Source organism: Podarcis melisellensis (genome assembly GCF_964234715.1).
Source record: "Podarcis melisellensis genome assembly, chromosome: 6".
NCBI lineage: Eukaryota > Metazoa > Chordata > Lepidosauria > Squamata > Lacertidae > Podarcis > Podarcis melisellensis.
In genome coordinates, this window is record NC_138538.1 from 21,911,531 (window position 1) to 21,933,461 (window position 21,931).

Consider the following 21,931-nt stretch of genomic DNA (forward strand, 5'->3'; position numbering starts at 1 on the left):
GATTCAAAGCAAATTCCAAAACCGATGGGATTATTTCAGGCCAATCTAGATGGGAACAAAGGAAGTTGCCTTATACGAAGGCTGGACCAAATATCCCACTCATCTTTCATAGGACCCTTCATTGCCTGGTGAAAGTTAGATGGTATCAGTGATTGGGGAGTGGGCCAGGCAAAAAACAAAACAAAACAAAACTTAAGGCAGGGCTGAGCTTACGTTAAATATGAGGTGGCCTATTTATTTTTAAGAAACAAAAAGCAAAGTTTCACCGTTGCTTCAAGCAGTGGCTTAGCAGCCTGGCATTTTGGTTGGGAGTTTATGCCCCAGGGAAATGATACCACATCATGATATAGCATCTTCCCAGGATCATTCTTTTGGGGTGTGGGGAGAGAAATGGCAGCTCTCATTAGGACCTCAGGCAATGAAGGATCTTCCTCACCACCCACTTTTTCACTGGAAATGCCAGGGCTATCCACCTATGGTTTCTTTCTAAGTAAAAAAGAATCCCCGAGAGTCTGTAGTTGTGGAAGAATGACATGGAAACAGTGTGTGCAGTGCTGTTTAATCCTTTCCTTTCTTCCCTTCCCCAGTTGCTTTCCTATACTCAAACTCACAGCTTTTAATTTCTATTTTTTTAAAAGAAGCAGCTGCAACAGCCAGCTGCTGGGGAAGAGGCATGCAATTGGGTGTCACATCTAATTTGGCCTTGAGAAGCATGAAGAACAGTAGCACAAGTTCTCGTTTCTTCTGTGTTATGTAGCCACGCATTGGCACTCTTAAGCGGATGTCTAGCCCACAGTTCCTTCATGACAGTTAATTTTGCCCATCCAGCTGCCCTAACTGGTTTCATAGCTACTGCAGTCCAGGTGGAATCCAACTGGACATCCCTCCATCCCCTTGTTCCACCAAGTGGCAGTACCTGCCTCTGAGATAAAAGCACAACATTTCTAGTTTTCTTTTTTAATTGAATCACATCTTGCAGACTTGGGCTTGAAATCAACAACGACAGTGACATATGCATATAGTTAAAATGGAATTTATTTCATTAAACCAAAATAAAAATTCTCCTTTGTTCTTCAGGATGTGAACAACATAAGAAAAATTTATAAGGATAACTTTTCATTGACATTATAAAAATAACAAAATAATTCCTATATATATATTCCTGGTTATACATAAGACATTATAGTTTACATTCAGAACTTATTTTTGGAGACAAGCGCTATGCAAGGCTCAGTCTCCTTTTCACATGCGAACCAGTGACGTCAAAGCCATTCATCAGAGGCATATTTTTGGTGTCTGAAGCTTTGTAATACCAGCCTATATAACCACCGAAATATGGCATTGTATGATTTCCTCAACTGTGTTTATGAACTTTTAAAAACATTGTAAACCTAAGCCTATATCACTATTATATAGAAGAATTAGTAGTACAGCATCAGAAATACAGTGATAGACAGGCTCTGGGTCATGCAGACTCAGGTTCGCCTGTACCACTTGTTATCTCTGGTGCTAGATACACCTGATAGGAATAAGCCCTGCTTGCATTGTGATGAAAGCAAAGATGTGCGTCATTCCTATGTCCTATGTCCTACAAAACTAACACTTCACGGCCACACTTAAGACAAAAAAGGACCACTAGTCCCAGCAGTGTTAAGAGCTACTTGGTGATAAGCTCGAACAGACAAAGAGCTCTGTGAAGAGCTTTCCTTTCACAAAGAAACAGTGTTTAAAGCAAGTCCAGCTCCTTGATATAGATTCTTTTCCTTTTTTAAAAAAGCATAAAGATATGTTCGTTTTATAAAGGGCCTCAGTCTCATTTTCAGCTCAGGGTAGAAGCCTACAATAAGCCTCCATTTGTTGTGAACAGTTTGATACACATTCAGATTGTGCGCCAGCCATGTTCACAAGTACGTCAGTCCAGAAATGTAAGATAAGAAATCCTGCTCTGTCGATAGAAAAAAAAAAACGATTGTAGGAATTCACTTTTGTGTGGCTGAAGACATGTGTCTATGGACCAAGCCAGATTTATATTAAGTGCACAGCTGTTACTTAAAATGGTAACTGAGGTTTTAGGCACCATCCTCCTGTCCATGACATCTAGAAGAACTCAACTGCATTCTGATGTCACAACGCCACTTCATGTTGTTGGCTTACTCAAATCAGTAAGTTCTATTAAACATTATGGAAGGGGAGCTAAACATGTGGTTGCAGCAGATGCACTTTTGCTAGAGTATCTGTTTGTGCCCTCAACAACTATTCCTTATGAATGAAGCACAAAGGTAAAATAAATAAAACCTGGGTATTTTAACATATGCTGAGCCACTGCACAAACTATTCATGCTCTACTACTGAAAGCACCTTGAGGCATCTTTAAAGGTTCACAAATGCTGTTCACTTTTCTAGAAATCTGATAAAATTACATAATTTAAAAGATCCACTTTAAATGCTGCTCTGTTCATGTAAGAGGGGAGCAAATCTTGCCAACTCCTTCCTCCATCTGCAGCCCCACAACGTATCTCACAACACATCCAAGGCTCCCCTGTCCCTAGGAGCAGATGTGCAAAGGGAAGGGAGAATTAAGAAATCCTTGTTCTATGAACTTAGTTCTATTCACGGAAAGAATAGAAGTTCAGATCAAAGCACATGTATTTGGGAGTTTCAAGTTCCAGAATGGAAGATTTCTGTGAGTCTAGGAGACAAATTCTGTAGTACATTAGTCTTATCCTTGCAAGTACAAGACTTCCAGGTTCCTTATAATGAAACACAAGGACAAAAGGATCTGCTCAGATACATGGAGACTTTGTGGATATTTTTAAAAGATTCTCCAACAAATGAGTATTTCTAAAAGATGCAAAATAGAACATTATAATCACTAAAAGAAATCCCACAAATGTATGCGAGATGAGGCCTCCTGGCATGGTGCTGATGCAGTATTACTTTGATTTGGATATTATATTTTCTATTTCTGCAAAAGACAACTGACATGTGTTTTTTAAGGTATTTACTTACAGACTGACCATAACTTGGTTAAACCAAAGTATTTGCATAAGTCAAATCAGTCCCATGGATCGGGGGGCGGGGGGAACATGCATCAAAAGACCATGAAGTTCAATTCCAGAAGTTCAGCCTAACTGGTTTGTGTACCAGGCAGTTGAAAATCTACCAGATAACTTAGCACCATTAGCTAAATTTACCATACTGTTGGTAACAGACAAGAAAAAAACATTATGCTATATAAAACAGAGCTTAGTCAAAAATGCTAGTTAGAAAGGGCAGCAGTTCCAATAGTGCAGGCAGCAGACAAAGCAAGTGTACTGGAATAAAGGAGTTTGCTTCTATTGCAAATCAATCCTTTTTAAAGTGTTGTGTTGTTCTTTGAACATACACAGCTTAAGACATCTTGGACAAGTCTGATTTGGGGAAAGGCAAAATGCTGAATCTGGACTACAGTAATTTGCCCCAATTCAGCAGTGATCCCTTGCTATATTGGGACCTATATGCACAGATCAGATGCATGTGACTCAGAAGAGGCATTCAAGGTGATCACCATTGACACTGTCTTCTGGATAGTGATACACGCTCCTAGCATTTTTGAAATATAGGTAGGAACTGTTATCTTCCAGGTGCACTCAACAATCCTTGGATCAGAACCACTATTCTTTAAGTATTAGCTCCAAATAATTTGATGACATTTAAATAAACATTAAGTTGGTATTAAGGCCAAGCAGAATCAAGAAAGGAATAAACCCAGCCTATGACTGTGTTAAACAATCAGACAACCAGGGATAAAGTAAAATACTCATTTCTATCAGAGATTCCCCACTAAAAGATGTTAAGCATCTGAAAAAACTCAGTTGTGATTCTCTCTGTTTCAAGTGTATGGGCATACAGAAGACAAATTATAGAGAAATCTCAGTAAGGCCAGAGATAAGTTATAGCTTTCAAGAGAGAGAGGAAAAGGTTTGAGAGATGCTTTGCTTCCCAGTGTATATACACATTCATTTGTCTCTCTGTTGCTTCTGGTCAACTAGGTTCTTGAAATAATCCAGTCTCTAAAACCTGCTTCCACTTTGGTAAGCAGAAGTAAATTCAGCCATTACAAGAAAACAACCCCTCCTCCAAACTTTCCAGTCTCTGAAAAGATTATTATCTTTAGCCTAAAAAAAACCAAACATGTAAACTCATAGCACCCATCTTATTTATGGGATCTGGGTGCTCTAGGCAAATATAACACAAACATTGTAGGAATACTGTTCTTTATATATACTGTATGCCCCCACTCTGTGGATGGTAATAGTAAACAAGATAGTAACACAGTACTAAGTTTGTGCGTTGTCTTCAAAGAAACAAAATGGAGGTCTCTGACTACCATGAAGTTGTCAGGAAAAGAGGTCACGAGTAGACGGCATCATATGGATCAGAACTCTGTGCTTTGTACCATCCCATAGGCTTCATACAGCTTGTAGAGAAGCTCCTTTTTTTCTTTCTCTGGCAAGAAGCTAGACTTGGCAGCATTTATGTTCTGCGAAAATTGGAACAAACACAGAAGTGAAGCTCAGCAAGTATAATATTCTGCTAGTGTCTTAGTATGCATTACTAGCGAAGTCTAAGTGGAAGTAATGGATGCAGTTTCCAACCCTACCTTTTCAGCTTTTTGTTAAGTGGGGAAATGACAGCCTTTTAAAAACAGTCTCTAGGCTTTGATCACTTAGCTGGGATTAAGTCTCGCTACTCCTGATTAGACATGCAAAGTGGAGCACTTTAAGAAGCACACACAGTCATATTCCAGAGATCTGGTAATCAGTTGATGCAACACTGTGTTAAGCCAAGTGAGAGCAATGATCCATCTATCTATCAGGACTAGTGAGGGCTCTATGGAATCAAAGGTAGCATTTCCCCAGTGCTGCTCCTACCACAGAACTTTTAAGTAGAGATTCCAGGGATTAAAGCTGGGACCTCCAGCATGCAAATTATTATTACCAGATTTTTCTACCACTACTACAAAGCTTCTGTAATCACGATCACACTCAAGGCATGGAGTATTAGAAATCAGAAAAGTTCCTGGTGGGAAAATCAAAGTTTCAATCACTTGGCCCACTTCTCATTCCAGTGGCCCACCATCACTGCCACCAAAAGAGGGCTCCAGCTCCAAGGGAAACCTAAGTGTGCAGAAATCCACATGGTTCTCTCCCTTCAGCTGTCCATGCCTAATATACAGATGTTGGGGCTGCGGCAGGGGAAAGCTGTGCGACAAAGCAGTACAGCCCTGCTCCCTGATGGGATGGGGAAAATGCATTGGCTCATAAATTAAGGACCCATTAAAAATCAAACAAATGTTTTCCTTGCCTGACCAATTTTATGCCTTTGCTGGTCATTCCTATGCCATGGGACATGTCTCAATTGTCAGTGTTAAGGTTCAGAGTTTTTAATACCTTCCTCATTACAGCTACAAAGGTTTATACTTCTCTTTTGTTCTCATATTACTGTCTGTGTCAAAACGACTTCTGGTCTGGGGCATTATGCAGGGATCCTAGACAGGAACAAGTGGACTTCCAACCTGTCCTCATGGGACCCTTAGCGGTAAGGGCTCACATTTCAACCTCTTTAAAGGGCTGGGAGGTACCTGCCACATCTCCTGGTTAGTCTTTGTAGGTGAGAGAAGCAGACTACACTATGAGGTGCCCTATGTTAGTGGCCTTCTTCCCCCAAAACTCCTTACCTGTCAGGCTGGTGTGAACCACTGGCAGCAAACCATGGTGATGCACAAAAGCTGGAGCCTTGTGGGCTTATTGTTCAAAACTAAAATACTGCTCTGAGAGCGCAGCAATGCAAGCAATAGATGGTTCTGTGTTTTGACTTCCAGAAGCAGTTTAACTGCTGATCTCTGGAAGCAAGAAACTATCACCTCATTTTTTGTAAAGTGCTATATATGTTGGTAGTGCTGCTACATAAATAACATGTCATATGCTGGCTTGTTGGCTAAACGGTGTGGTGACTCAGCACTCTCTTTCCTCCTGACATGTAATGTGCCTGCCAAGATGAGTCAACATTTCTCCAGAGAGATTGTAAACGGAGATTGTTTTTCCTGGCTTGTAGTGAAACTGAGCACTTGTCTCCATTTGTATGCCTTGTGTCTTTGTTTTCATAAGTCAAATCCTAATATATTTTCTGCATATCCACATGCTTTCTTCCTACATAGTTCTTCCTTTTTATGGGCATAGTGTTTAAAATAAACAATTATATCCATGCTCTCACATACCAAGTCAACAAGGCTCTTGGGGTGAATGGGCAGATACGTGCCCATTTTTAAAAAAATGACTAAGCAAAGAACTGACAGTTCTGGAGAAGAAGGAAGGGCTGAATGGGTGGGTAAGTAGAAATTCAGCTAAAAATGGTTTCAAGAATGGGTGAGTAAACACTCCAGCTATGAAGTGGGGAGGAGGAGAATGGCTGCAATAAAGGACACTGTGTCCTGTAATAAGCACTTGAATGAGTTTATATATAATTACTCTTCTCAACAACTCCTTAATGAGTTAAGAAGCACTCCACTTCCTGGTTATTTTTTTATCTGAAGGAGCTAAATCTATCAATCAGAGCATGGGTTGAAGAGCATCAGTGCCTTACACAATGACAAAGTTTATGAACATATGCAGATACAGATTGTGAATTAAGGTGTCCATTTACAAAGCAGTAACCTTTCTGCATTGGTCTTATAATTATGTGGGGAGCTGACTATCTACTGCGCCTGTCTATATGGCAGTTAAGAATCTCACCATACCTCTACAATCTAGAGTTGTGATTTGGTGCAGGTGTGGGGTACAATTCACGGAAATGGACAGGCTGCAGATGTGGTTCTATGCCCACTATGATGAGCTCCTATAAGGCCATTTCTGTTTTGGAGAAGTAACTTTGACAAGATTTACTTTGGCTGCAGATCGAAGCACAGCTTACTTGGAAGTAAGCTATTTTTTCAAAGCAAAGATGTTTAGGATCAAGCACAACCAATGCAAAAAACCAAAACCAATTTACCAGCCTCTTGAATTCTTCCTCAGTGAAGCCCATGCAATCACGAGCTATTTTGTAATCCGTGTTAACTGTGGAGTTGAAAATGAGTGGATCATCCGTGTTCAAGGAATAATTTGCTTCATCTTTCATAAACCTGAAAAAAGCAGAATTGAAAGAACATCAGGTTTTTTTTTAAGAGTATAATTTGCATTTTCCTCATGGGGAAAAATATAGTGAAGCCTGTTTTCTATCCCACTTGAATTGAACCTCCTAGACAATTTCCATTAAACTACAGTCCACACACCAAATATACTTTTTATTTATTTTTCACTGTACAGTCATACCTTGGGTTACAAACGCATTGGGTTGCGCGATTTCAGGTTGCGCATCGCACCAAACCCAGAAGTACCGGAACGGGTTACTTCCGGGTTTCGGCGCTTGCGCAGAAGCGCTAAATCGCGACCTGCGCATGCACAGATGTGGTGCTGCGGGTTGTGAATGTTTTATCATACATCAAATCATATTAAGTTTTCTCAGATCTTAAGAATAATATAAGATCCAATGTATATTGTTGAATATTTTCTTGTCATACTGTGTTACTTTTCTTTGTTATAGAAAAGACAAATTAGATAAAGTGCTAACTGAATGCTCTAGAAGGCAGACGGCTTTCTCAGAAGTGGCACCCTCCCTGTGGAACAGCCTTCCTTCAGATGCCAAGGAGATAAAGAACTACACAACTTTTAGAAGACTTCTGAAAGTAGCCCTGTATCAGGAAGTTTTAAATGCTTGATGTTTTATTATGTTGCTATATATGCTGTAAGCCACCCAGAGCAGCTGGGAAAACCCAGCCAGATGGGCAGTGTATAAATAATCAAATTATTATTATTATTAGATGGCAAACTGGGAGGCTTAAACCTCATGGCTCGCCTCAGTATTAGGATTTGAGCTGATAACTGGGTAGTGATTTTGATCCAATAAGTGAGAAGTAATGTCAGAATAATTAAATAATAAAAAAACCCCAACCCAAATCCTTACCTTATTAATGGATGCTTACTGAAGCTGGATTGGCATGCACTAGTGAGGTGACTAGACCAAGGGCAGATCTGTATATTTATATAAAAAACAAAACAGAATCAGTACACATCCCCTTTAAAATACCTATGTTCATAACTCAGAAATGCTGGGCAGTGGCTGTCAGTGAAGGGAGAATATACTAAGCTGGATGGACTAATGGTCTGCCTTGATACAAGGCAGCTTCCTCTGTTAATATCAACTGCAGCTATTATCTGGTTCACGTAACAGAGTTGGAGACTTGAAAGACATTCCATTACCTCGAAATGCATATTTTCTTTCAACAGCCGTTTATATAGACTTTCATCTTCCAAGACATGGTAGCCATGGCCAATTCGCTCTGCCTTTAGGATGTTGACTGCCTATAATGAAAGACAGGGGGTGGTGGGAATGTAGAATCAGCTTTTTGCTAATTAGATTACTCTTGATTGCACAGTTCACGATAACTACAGCCCACAGCATTAAAGTGAGAGCAGCTCTATAAATTGTTTTGAGCTATTACTCCTATTATATAAGGTATACTTATCACAATCTGCTAAAAGCTTATTTAGAAGCACAGCCATACTATGTATGGCACAGGCCTTCTGGAGACCCCCCAAAACCCTTGGATTGTAATATTTTAAAAAGTGGGAGAGTATGGTTTAGTTTGTCATTACATGAACAAGCATTGGGCTCACACATTCCTTCCTCTCGTTATGATCTCCAATGTACTGTCTTTTGCAAATAGCAATAGTTTTCTTACCTGAAAGGTTAAGCTATGTAGCTTGCACTCAAATCACAATCAAATTCGAGAGATGGGTGGAAGACAGAAATTAAACACCTGGTATAACTTTTTTTGTCTTTTTACAGAAGTGGGTGCAGCTCTGTTTGCCTATCCTGAGTGGATTACTCCTGTGAAATTACACCACACAATGGTGGCTTTTTTTTTAAAAGGAAGTTTATAACTGTTTTGATTTTTTTGTAAGAATTAGATGAAACATACATGCATGTTTGCCCCTTGTGAGGAGACGAATCCCACCAAATCTCAGAAGGCTAGCTGCAGAAGTCTTCTTGCAAGGGCAGCTCTTACAGATTGGGGTGTGTGTAACAAAAAAGAGAGGAATCATTTAGTCTCCCTTAGCATCCTGTGGTCTGAAAATTGCAGATATGAGAGGTGGCTCTAGGTAAAAGTATCAAAATTGCACACAAATCGGTCTAGCAATTTTTGAACTAGGCACCTTTAAAGTTGAATGGAAGGGAGAAAGAACTACCGTATTTTTCGCAACATAGGACGCACTTTTCCCCCTCCAAAAATGAAGGGGAAATGTGTGTGCGTCCTATGGTGTGAATGCAGGCTTTCGCTGAAGCCTGGAGAGTGAGAGGGGTCGGTGCGCACCGACCCCTCACGCTCTCCAGGCTTCACATACCTCTCCGCAAGCAGCGGGAGCCCAGCGCTGGGCTCCCGCTGCTTGCGGAGAGTTGCCTGCATGCTGAAGCCTGCGCACGCTGAGCTCAGCGCGCCCAGGCTTCGCGGACCTCTGGCAAGTCTCTGCAAGCAGCGGGAGCGCTCCCGCTCCTTGCGGAGAGTTGCCAGCATGCGGAAGCCTGCGGGCGCTGAGCTCAGCGCGCCCAGGCTTCACGGATCTCTCCGCAAGGAGCGGGAGCGCTCCCGCTGCTTGCGGAGAGTTGCCAGCATGCCGAAGCCTGCGCGCGCTAAGCTCAGCGCGCCCAGGCTTCGCGGACCTCTCCGCAAGCAGTGGGAGCGCTCCCGCACCTTGCGGAGAGTTGCCAGCATGCCGAAGCCTGCGCGCGCTGAGCTCAGTGCGTCCAGGCTTCGTGGACCTCTCCACAAGCAGCGGGAGTGCTCCCACGGCTTGCAGAGAGCTGCCTGTTTGGGGGCTGGGGTCGGGGGAAGCTCGAGCTTCCCCCGCCCCAGCCCCGCACCTGGGGGGGGGAAATAATTTTTTCCCCTTTATTTCCCCCCCAAAAAACTGGGTGCGCCCTATGGTCCGGTGCGCCCTATGGTGCGAAAAATACGGTAAATAGGATTCACTTTCCACCCTCAAGACGCTGGAAATGGAGAGTCTAGGTAAAATTGTTCCCTCTGATTACAAACTTGACCTATCAGTTACAACAGAGCTCTCCTTTCTCCCTCTCCCCCATTGTTCGGATTGTACATTCTACAGTTTGCTGTATATTCAGTGTCAATTGTCAGCTTTTCCAGTGACACAACATCCCTTTTTTGTTGTTGTTCTGCAGTACAACTTCTTACCTCCTTGACAACCTTGGGTGGCCCAACCTCACCAGCATGAACAGTTCGATGAATGCCATATCTTTCAGCTTCCTGAATAAAAGGAAACACAAGGAAGAGAATAAAAACTGACTGGCAAATGCTAGAGATCCATAGAATTTCTCAAGGTAGCATTTGCTACCTTATCTTTCTTTGGCTGTAGTCTAAGCAGAGCTGCTAAAAACTGGAATATGCACAATAGAAAAATCTGCTTAAAATTGGTATTTCTCCCGAAGATGAAAATTTGTTATTTTATTAAAATACATGTAAAACTAAAGATTGTCACTTTTTGCTTCACAACAATCATGATAAAATTTGTAGCAAAATACCACTTAATGCCAAAATAGGCTTCAAAGTGGTTTACAAAATACAAAAAACACAATAAAAAACACAATTACAGCATTGTTAAAATACACAATAAAACCATTCCATTAAAACATAAACATGTGGAATTAAACTATGCAAAAAAGCTCCTTGGAGATTAAAACAAGAGACTTGAAAGTTCTTGGGCACGTCTTCAGATGCTGGTGGAATAACTTTATTGTAACTGAAGGTAAAAATGATACCAAGATTTTTCAATAAGCCTAGCAGCAGTACATTTCCTTCCCTATCTCCTTCCCACTTTTACATGTTATGGCACCATTCCTCCATTCTTTCCAGGCATGGTCTGTGCTTTAAATCTTCGTGTCTGAGCACACGCACACCCTCCGAGTTTTCCCTGCAGAAACACACTCTTTAAATCTTAATGGGAGGAAACGGCAAAACATGGAAAACAGAGGAAGCTGTGCAGGTTGCAGGGCAGTGGGAAATGATCAGACAAAGAGGTTTTAAGTGTTGATCTGTGCCTAGAAAAACTAGGGCAAAAGGTAAGCGTGGACAAGCTTTTAATCTGGAGGAAAATGTATTTCTCGCACCCCCAAGAGTCTTAAGTCTTTCACAGAAGAGCCTAGCATCAGTCGGTGGCACCCAAGAGTCCTTGGCTAAAACTGGTGGAACACCTGTATACCCTCTAACCCTATGTATAACTGTTCACATGGTTGATAAAAAAATCCAGCAAAAGCATATTAATTTATACCTGAGTGAATTTACAGAGAGGAGTAACTACACCAATCTTCTATTTGGAAAGCTTTAGCCAGACATTTCTTATCTCTAGTCTCAGTCTGTGACTGAAGGTTTGCTAGCAGTTGGGATTAGGTTCTCGTACCTGTAGACCAGTCCCGTTTTAATAAAAAGATATAGCAAGTTTTACATGAGTGCATGATAATAAAACCCTGGAATGGGAGTCTTATATGTTGTTCTTCTCAGATTGCATGTAAGGCAGGCACTGAGGGTTTTGAACTACCCAGCTCCCCCCAATCCTGTTCTTTTGGCTCCTTACTCATATCATCTGAACAAACCTCATAAGCCTTCCGATGATCTGGGTAGGTCTCAGCATTTATCAACTCATCGCCAGCTAAGTCTATGGCAACCACTGTATCATTCTTATACTTCTTACACAGTTCCACCACTTCCAGTGACCAGCCTGGAAAGAAAAGCACAACAATCTTGTAAGGATGCAGCTGAGTTTCCACAGCTGCCAATGACATACAAACACACACACACACACACACACACACACCCCATGTATAGGAAAATATTTGTCATACAAAAACATCACTTTGTTTTCTAGAGTTTCCCTCCTTTGACAAGGCCTTCTGAGAAGATCAGGCAATTGTTGGTAAGGTAAAAAGGTAAAGGAGCCCTGGACGGTTAAGTCCAGTCAAAGGTGACTATGGGGTTGCAGCGCTCATCTTGCCAAGGGAGCCGGCATTTGTCCTCAGACAGCTTTCCAGGTCATGTGACCAGCATGACTAAACCGCTTTTGGCACAATGAAACACTGTGATGGAAGCCAGAGCGCATGGAAATGCCCACCTTGCTTTGATAGGGAGCAATTAAAAACACACACACCATGGTTCTATAGAAAGCACATTATGCAGGCCACTAAGCTATCCAGAATCAGAGAAAAATACAAATCCTAAAATGGCCTCCTGCGAAAAAAGTAAACTTCCAACAATAGCTATTTTTACAAAAGCTGTGAAGTCTAGAGGTCAGGAGTTCAGAGAATGCCAAGCATCTTGTTAGGTGTGATTTAACTGGGTCAGCTGCCAGACAAAATAGAAAGCAGATGGGAAGATAAATATAAGCCTCTTCTAAAATACTGAGGACATCTTAATAGTGTGTGTATGAGAGGAAGGGGGAGGAAGATTTGCGGTATAATTGCAAACACTGCTGGAAAGCAGTTTCTGCCAGAACCCTTTCCATTTCTTGGTTTTCAGCAACTCTAGTTATGATTTCATAGAAAACTGTAAGTTTGGCATGCAACCAAACTCAGCAAACACTCTGGATGCACCATGATTTTTTAAAAAATCTAGAATCCCATCAATTATTGCATTACTCTACTCACTCCTTCGTGCACGGACCACTATAATTTATGCATGATTACAAGTCGGAGAAAAATGACACACTGTATTTCATTGATCCAAGCCAAGGTTTCCCAAACTGTGGTCTGTGGACCACCAGTAGTCCAAACTTCATTCAGACGGTCCATGACATGTCTGGATTTGTGGTTGAAGACAGTTGAAGATGGGAGATGGCACACCCATCACATTAAAATTTCACACTGATTTTTAACTCTATATTTATTGTGTCTTTTATTTCTTATATATTGTATTTTCTTGTATTATTCTATGGAATTCAAACTGAAATACAATAAACAGGGTGCACCCAGGGTGTTAGCTGAGTTTGTTTGAATGCAACGCAGACAATTTTTAAGAAATAAAAATATAACTGGTTTCCCTAAAAGCCAATTAATGGGAAGTGTTCTGACAGAAGCTGTTTTCAAGCACTGTTTACAGGTATACAGTACTGCATTCTCTCTCTCATGCACACACCCAACTTCAAAAAGCAACACCAACAAACTTTCTTTCTTTCTTTTTTACAACTGAAGACGTCCAAGTAATTGCTATATTAGTGAATCAAATGTAGTTTTGTTTAAATATTTTGCTTTTTATTGTACTACTTCCTAAGTGCTCTGGGTAGGCAACTGTTCAAGGAAAGCAAATCATCAAAACTAATCAGCTAATTAAAAAAACAGTATACAGTCACTCTAGATCTTTTCCGCCTTTGTTATTTGGTTATTGAATACCAGCTGAAACAAGTAGGTATTGCATCGTTCACGCTTAGACAGACTTTAAGGCAATGGGAGGTTTACAGCCTTTTAACCCAACAAGAACACCTCATTGCATGTTATTTAATGTAGGCATAGAGGACAGTTGGTCTTCTATCTTAAACATCAACTTAAAAGGTCCATATAGCGAAATATGTCTGCTGTTGTCTAATGTAAACAGCTTCCATGCTTTCTTACGCTGAAGCGCTATCCCTGCATTAAGGTCATGTATATCAGAGTGTCTGAAAGAACAAGCACTGTTCTTTCAGGCATCTGAAGAAGTGTTCATGCACACGAAAGCTCATACCAAGAACTGACTTAGTTGGTCTTTAAGGTGCTACTGGAAGGAATTTTTTTTTTTTTGACTATGGCAGACCAACACGGCTACCTATCTGTAACTGAAAGAACAAGGGGCAGGATATCTCATTATCTAATCTGTAATTGCAAAGGCTATTTTCATTATTGCCCTGGGCCAACCGCAAGGAAAATAAAGGAGCAGTGAGTTCAAATATTTTCTTCAGGCAATAGTTGACTTATAATTGAGACTTGACTATTTAGGTTAGACTTTATTGGAGAAGACCTCCTCAAGAAGATATTTTCAGGAGATACTCACAACTGCTTCCTATTTATTTTTTTTTTACATTTGTTAGTCAATTTCCTCTAGACATGCTTGTTACTACATAATTCCATAGCTGGTTTGAAATTTGTATTATTGCTCATTGCTCAACTACAGTTCTGAGTAAGCACAGGGTTAGCACAGAAGTCACAATGGAGTTAATTATGCAAGTGACTATATCTGTACTGCAGATTATCTTGGCCCTGAACTTGAGTCATTCCAACCATAATGCCAATCATAATATCAGAGCTGTCAGATTTCCACACACTAACAGGAAAGTGTGACCCTTTCCTTATAAAGCAGTGGATTAACTCTGTCCTGACAAGTCTCAGTATAAATGCCAATACATTTTCAGAAGCTTAATATGGAAATCACTTAAACAATAACCATAGCAGTCAATTCTGTGACTTCCAGCTGTGAGCTAAGAGGAAGGCACGTTTGGCAAATCCTCAATGTGATCGACTCCCACCTGGAAACCTATGTCCTGACTATGGAAGGATGTGCAGATCCAGAATTGGCCTCAACAGTCACTTGTGGACACACAGTTAAGACCATATTCATGGAAGACAATCCTACTCGGCTGCAAGTGATCACCAAAGAAGAAGCAGCATCTGGTGAAGCAGCCAAAGCATTTCAGGGTTCAATCCTGCCCATACCTGAGGTTCAGATGTGGAAGAGCAGAGGGATGATCACCCTCCAACAGATCCAGCCCTGCCAGTGATCCTGAGGAGGTTGCCTGGGTTTCTGGCTGGCTCTGCCATGTAAAACAATCCTGCTATCAGGAACAGTCAATGCCACAAATATCTCAACAGAACCAACCTTGCAGGTGGTTGGATCAGATGACACTGAGGTCTCTTCCAACTCTACAACTCTATGATCCAGCACTGCCTCACCTGGCCCTTCCTGGTGAACACAGCTCTGCCATCACTGGGGGGGCACAGTTGCCACTCTACATGCCACATGTTCCACTGCTGCTAGCTTGTGAACTATAAACTCTATTTGAAATTAACGCGGGTGGTGCTGTGGGTTAAACCAGAGCCTAGGACTTGCCGATCAGAAGGTCGGCGGTTCGAATCCCCGCGATGGGGTGAGTTCCCGTTGCTCAGTCCCTGCTCCTGCCAACCTAGCAGTTCGAAAGCATATCAAAGTGAAAGATAAATAGATACTGCTCCGGTGGGAAGGTAAATGGCGTTTCCGTGCACTGCTCTGGTTTGCCAGAAGCGGCTTATTCATGCTGGCCACATGACCCGGAAGCTGTACGCCGGCTCCCTCTGCCAATAAAGTGAGATGAGCGCCGCAACCCCAGAGTCGTTCACGACTGGACCTTTACCTTTATTATGAACTCAAAGAACCACATCTGTCTAAAATAGCGCAGAAGCATTTTTGTATTATACGTCCATATGCCCACAATTTAATAGCCCCACGAGTTCTATATGTTTATTCAGAATTTGATTTATTTACAGACTGCACTTACATAAATACATAAAAGTATTTACATTCTGTTTTGCAAAACATCAGGGTGTTGACAACTTTTAAAACCAATACAAAGCAATCATTAAAATGACTGTCTACTCAAATGAACACACAAGCATTAAAGTATGACTGAGACTTCTTGCATGGATAAAATAAATATTAAAAAGAGGGGGGGGGCTTGCATCTTATTTGCCTTAAGGATATTGTTAAGAATTAGATCAGCACATTGTTCTCAGTGGCTGAGATGATGCCAGCAGGCAGGACCTGAGGGCAATAGCACTCTCCGTTCCTACTGTTCCAAGCAACTAGTATTCAGAAACAGACTGCTTCTGACCATGGAGGCAGAGCATAGCCATTGTGGCTAGTAGCCACTGATAGCCTTACCCTTCATGAATTTGTCTAATCCTCTTTTTAAAGCCATCCAAGTTGGAGGTCATCACCGCTTCCCATAGGAGTGCATTCCATAGCTGAATTATGCATGCATTTGTATCTTTCTTTTCTACCCAGGAACTCAAGATTGTGTAGGTTTTCCTCCCCTCTCCCCTTTTATTTTTTGCAACAGCGCTGTGAGGTAGGCTAGGTTAAGTTAACATATGTACATAAGCAGTAGGTCTGGGTCAATAGATTGCAGAGAGGTAGCATTTATGTGAAATTAATATCTGAGGAAAAAATAGAATGCCAACGTAGAAAATACTAGGATGTAATAATTTGTTAATTGTGTCATTAGAACCATGCGTAGAAAGTGAATGAATGATGGCAAATAGAGAGAAAAGAACAACTGTGGAAGAAGTCTAAGATTACCAATACCAACCACACAATTGCACTGTTAATTCATACTTGTCCAAAGTTCCCAACTAATTACTACATAATTAGCCCACTCTCTCATGCCTGAATGGTTAGCAACCTGTTCAAGTTTTCTTAGCTATTGTTATATGACGTTATCTTCCTCCTGTCTCTATTTGTTCCTCGGTTTCTATCCCTGGACCTACACTTAAGTGAGAATAGTTAACGAGGTTATGTTGTGATTGAGCATCTAAACATAATGAATTACTTACTGATATATTGCAAAAGGAATTGACCTCAGTGTGTGGGGAAAGGGTGGGGAAGCAGAGAGGTGAGCAAGACAGATTTGATAAAGTAAGAATCAGAGCCACAGATGACCTGTAATACATTACTTGGCATGTGGCGCATGCAGCATAGAATAGACCTGGCTTTGATGTTGAAAGCCTTCTCTCCAGCTTTTAACCCCCGATTAACAAGGCTAACCACTTCATCTGGAGTTAGGTCTCCCCTGTACAAAGAAAAAGACAAAGAGATCAGTTAGGCATCGTTGTTTCCTATTATTAGTGCTCAAGGAAGTGCTCATAATCCTATCACCGAGCTGCCTGCATCTCAGGCTGAATTATAAAGGACTCAGTACAACCAACATCTGGGTACAAATAGCAAACAAGTCTGCCAGATAAAACCTAATTCAGTGGTAGAACAGATGACAGGAATGCAGAAGATCCAGGTTCAGTCCCCAGCATCTCCATTTGAAAGGATCTCAGGGCTCATCCACACTTGCAAAGTACGAGAAGTTTTCTGTTTGAGTCTGAGCAGTTTTCCATTTGCCCTGCCACTTTCCCTGAGAAAACCCGCTTTTTAGCGCTGAATTGGAACAAACATCAATTCACAGAAAACCTGACTGATGTCAGCTCCAATTCAGTGGTAAAGAATGGGTTTTCCCAGGGAGAAAGTGACAGGGCAAGGGGAAGTGTGGATGAGCCCTCAGATAGCAGAGTTGGCAACAGCAGACAATATTGGTCCTCAAGGGATCAGTGGTCCAAATCAGGCTAAGGGTGTCTCCTCTGTTCAGATTCAGCAGTTCCCAAAACATTTTCTAAGCACTATAAACATACCAGAAAAAGTCTAGGTGCTATTCTTGGTATTAAGTCAAACAAATTTTACATCTATATTGGTAATGTCCATGGTAGATCACTGAGTATTTCTATAAGGAAATGGGTTTTTCCAGCTGGAATAGCATCCTCCCTGCTATCTATTAACATGCACAGCTTCAGTCTTCCCTGGCAGGAATTGCAGGCAATAGCAGCAAACTTTCCTCCCTTCTCTATCCTCACTCCCGAAACTCCCTTATACAAATTAGCAATGTATTGTCAAACAAAGCTCTGGTTTCTTCTAAACAAATTAAGAGCTAGAAAGATCACCTGCAGGGTTTCAAACCAGTAGCTGTAACAGTCAAAACTGCAAGGATTTTTTTATTTTTAAATAAGAGCTGGGGAAGAAAAATGCTTGTGTTTGAGCTCTGGTTCTTTTCTTCAGCTAAGAGTAACTTCTGCCAAGAACTCTTACAGCTGCTTCACACAGGCAAGATGGATGAAGTACTCGGGGCAGGAGGTCTCACTAACGTGGCAGCATTCTCAGAGAAAAGGAGGGATGGAGGGAAAAATACGACAGGCTTGATAAATCACCAGCTCTGCTTTCTAAAATGGAAAGCTAAAGGCAGATGGACTTCGTGTGCTCTGTTAAATACAAAAGCTGTGGATTCCATATTCTAAAACTAAGGTTATTTTCTTGTCAAAAAAGTAGAAACACAAAGCAAGCCTCAACAATTCTGTTAATTGTGGGCACATCACAAATACTTATTTTATTTATCCTACACATGTGGTGCCTTTTATTTGCAACCTGTTGTAACATAGTCCTATTGTAACCTATTTTAAATTTGGGTGTGTGGGGGCACGCAAGTCGTGGCAACTACATAAGGGTAGCTAGAGATCTTTGTCTCCTGACTAATTACAGTAACCTAATATTCAACTCTGTTATGTCATATTTGAGGTGCAGGATTTTATTATCTGTTCACTGTCTACCTCAAGCAACGGCTAATTTTCTAAATATCCCTTTTCTGTTTTATAGTTGAAAGTTTAGTTATTTTTCTATTGTGCACAGTAAAGAGTTTTATGTGATCTGAAGAATCTAAATATGCTGCTCCATTAAGAGAGTGAGTGCTTGTGTGGATGATCCAAAAACATGGAAGTATTTTAACTAGGGAATGAAATTTCGGAGTATGACTGATTTCTAAGGGAAAGTTAAACAGTTCCTAATCCCTGTCTATGACACCAATTGGACTTTAATGCTGCAAGCTTATGCATGCTTACGTGGAACTAATCCACACTGAGTTCAACAGGTTTTACTCCCAGGAAAGTGAGCATAGCCTAAAATATTAACTTTAGAAACAGTGCACTTTCATACTTTTCTCTCATTCTCTGGGGAAAATATAACAATAGTATATGCAAAGAAAGTCAATTAGATATCCATTGTTGAACCATATGTATCAGAAATGCATGGGAAGCATCCTTTAAACAAAGAGACCGGTACGTTTTATTATTTAGACTCTAGAATACTGGTTGGGCATACTGCACTGATCCCTGGTGCAGGGTGGAGTGCAATGAGGCATGTGAAGGAATTTCACATTGCCCTTGAAGATGTACTTATTTTCAACATATTTTCTTTAACTGCATGCTGCCCGTTAGTAGTATGCCACCATCCACTCTTAGGAAGGTTACTTTATATTGTGTTATCTTACACCTTTAAGAAGGTACTCACTCTTCTTGGTTCCAGGGGATAGGATGCACTTTACAGTTGGCTAGGAGGTGAGGGCTGTACCGGGCTTCAACATAGATTACACCTTCCTTTGCTTTCATTTCTACAAATTCATAAGCAATTCTTTCCACAGCCTCACGGTCCCCCCTGTGGATGTAGAAAATGTTGATTTCTATAATTGCTGTAGTCAATTAACAATCTAAACTCTACAAAACATGGATATGTGGTGCTGTGGGAGTTAATGCTTCTCAGCAGACCAAAATTCTACACTTCAGCAACACACTGTTCAAATCCTTGTGAATTTGCAAGCCTGATCTGACCACAGATTAATAAAATTTTATTTGGTACATTTATATGCTGTTTCCCCAAACGAATTTAAAATGGCTCACGATAATCAAAATCATATAAAAGGAGCCAATATGGTCTCATCCAATTCTAAAACCCAAAATATTATGAAGCAGCTAAGCTATGTTTGTCCCATTAATGCAGGAAAAACATTTTTCCTATTTCAGCGTGAGCTACATAGGCTAATGGGAAAATTCAGGATACTTAAGTAGCCAATTAGCCGCAGCAAAGAATCTTTTCGATCCTTTTTGCATTCCAAGTGGTAAGGCACTCAGTTTAACTCTCACACAGAGTTGCAGATAAGGAGCTGAAGAAAGTGGTTGTAGTTCTAAGTGTTCAAGACAGATAAAAAGCAAAGTGTACTTTGGATTCACTGGATAAGGGCTGTGTACTTATTCTGTTTTGGAACCAGCACTTTCTCTACTTGCCAATGTCCTCCTACCAGTCATCAAAATGTGACATTTCTGTTATTCATGAGTGCCTAAATTTTAAGGTAGTGTCCATAAGTTATGAGTCAGTTCTAACTCACGATCTGAAAAAACAACAATATGAGCCAACACTTCCATTTCCTAAGCAGCCAAATTTCAAGGGTGCCAAAGAAGCCTGTAGGTTCCAAAAGAAACATCCCAGTTCTTCCCAGTTTTTAGACATTGTGGCTTGCCTAGTCAGTTACTAGCATTCACACACCATGCTAGGTCAGATGTAATACAAACCAGTGTTTGAGGTTGCATGAGATTCAAACTCACACACTATCTCTCTGTCTCCTCTTGATTTCTTAATTGCCACTATTGGCAAACCACAGTTTGCCTTTTCATCCAAAATGTGTATCTTATGGCACATATCAGTGGCAAACTTTAAAATTTCAGCAGCACCCTGTGCAACACCAAAATTCAGCGCCTTCCCATTTCTGGCCTTACACTGTTTGTCATTGCTCAGCACTCAGTGTGGGCAAATGGGTTGCGCTTCTCTAAATCTGCCAATGCCATATTAATCAATGATTATTTAAGGATTTAAGAGTGTTGCTACTTTCACAACTGAATGGATGTTAATTTGGATTTCAGGAAGTAGTATGCTCTCTATTTTGAATCATCCCTAAGTGACCCACTAAAAGTTTAAAGGGTTCAAGGAAAAGGAATGTCATGTTTGTTGTCCTCTGTAACCTTGGTCCTGTATTTCCCTCCCCACGACCCTGCAAATTAGGATCCTAGTTGGAAGGGAAGTAAAAGCTCCCCCTTTTGCTATTAGAGTATAGAGCAAATCAAAATCCCCCAAAAGCCATATTTCTCAAGTTAGCAGTAGTTGTGCTTTTCCTAAATATGGCCTGTCAGCAATACAATTAAGCCTGTGTTCGGTTAAGATCTAGATGGTCAATGTGGACCAGAATTTATTCCAAGAATCAGAATGCAAAAAATCTATGTACTGGAAGAGATTTCTCCAATGTGTCAAAATCAGTAAGCTCTGCAACCAGTTCAGTAGTCTGGTGATCATTTTGCTATGCTGAAAGCATATTGTGCTGGTCCCAATCAATCTAATCCTGCTGGCAGCAGTTCTAGAACTCCCCACACAGGGCTTCAAGGACGAAGATAGATTATGAACCTGTTCCACTCATTAACTACTGATAGGGTACAGGGTCACCATGCACCAGCAAGTCATATACACCAGGCTGTTTCTTTCTCAGCGGGAATAACGGCACTGATCTCTAAGCAATCTCACAAATTAAAGGTTTGTACTATTTTGGTCTAATGCTTTAATGGCAAGAAAACATAATCAGGGCAAAACCAAAGCTTGGTGGTCATATACTATGCAACACGCATCAACAGCGACTCAAAGGGATAGAAGGGAGGTTTGACAACAGTAAAGATGGAGCAAGTTACTTTACTCACGCAATTGCTGGCATGTAGACAGAAAATTTTTCTAGGAACTCTGTGAGACTGATAGGTTCGTTGTAGCTAACATATTGCAGAAGGCCTTCTACTGTATCTGCAGGAAGCTGTTTTCCCCTTTTCCTAGATGTTAAACAAAATACATGTATCAACTGCGGTAGGCTTACTTGGGCAAGTTCTGAACTAAATTCTTTTAGTAATTCAGTGAAGAAAATTGATGGTCAGAAAGCCCTAGATATTTTTCATGTAGTCACTGATTAATCTGATGGCACTTTCTGTGTCTATAATTCCTCTCTTATGCTCTGGAAGACTATAAAAATATACATTGTAACATATGTAACAACATACAAAGTGACTCTATGTGATTAATGGAATTATGTCTTTATTTTTAGATTATAAAATTTCTTGTTCTTATGTTGAAGGAGGCAAAGTTGACAGCCTGAGGACAATTCTCTTAAACCAATTG

General features: G+C 40.8%; 1 protein-coding gene across 2 annotated transcripts in view; it reads right to left on the reverse strand.

Moving 5' to 3' along the window:
* Positions 1 to 1,017: 1,017 nt before the first annotated feature.
* Positions 1,018 to 21,931, reverse strand: part of ADA (adenosine deaminase) — a 29,065-nt gene continuing 8,151 nt past the window's right edge. For both annotated transcript variants that reach the window (XM_081917196.1, XM_081917197.1), the window contains 9 exons: positions 21,466 to 21,588; positions 19,241 to 19,384; positions 16,816 to 16,931; positions 11,743 to 11,867; positions 10,328 to 10,399; positions 8,337 to 8,438; positions 8,041 to 8,108; positions 7,030 to 7,159; positions 1,018 to 4,522 (listed from right to left, as the gene is read on the reverse strand). In XM_081917196.1, the coding sequence (XP_081773322.1) occupies positions 4,418 to 4,522; positions 7,030 to 7,159; positions 8,041 to 8,108; positions 8,337 to 8,438; positions 10,328 to 10,399; positions 11,743 to 11,867; positions 16,816 to 16,931; positions 19,241 to 19,384; positions 21,466 to 21,588 (985 nt within the window). In that variant the 3' untranslated portion in view covers positions 1,018 to 4,417. The remainder of the gene's footprint in view (positions 4,523 to 7,029; positions 7,160 to 8,040; positions 8,109 to 8,336; positions 8,439 to 10,327; positions 10,400 to 11,742; positions 11,868 to 16,815; positions 16,932 to 19,240; positions 19,385 to 21,465; positions 21,589 to 21,931) is intronic.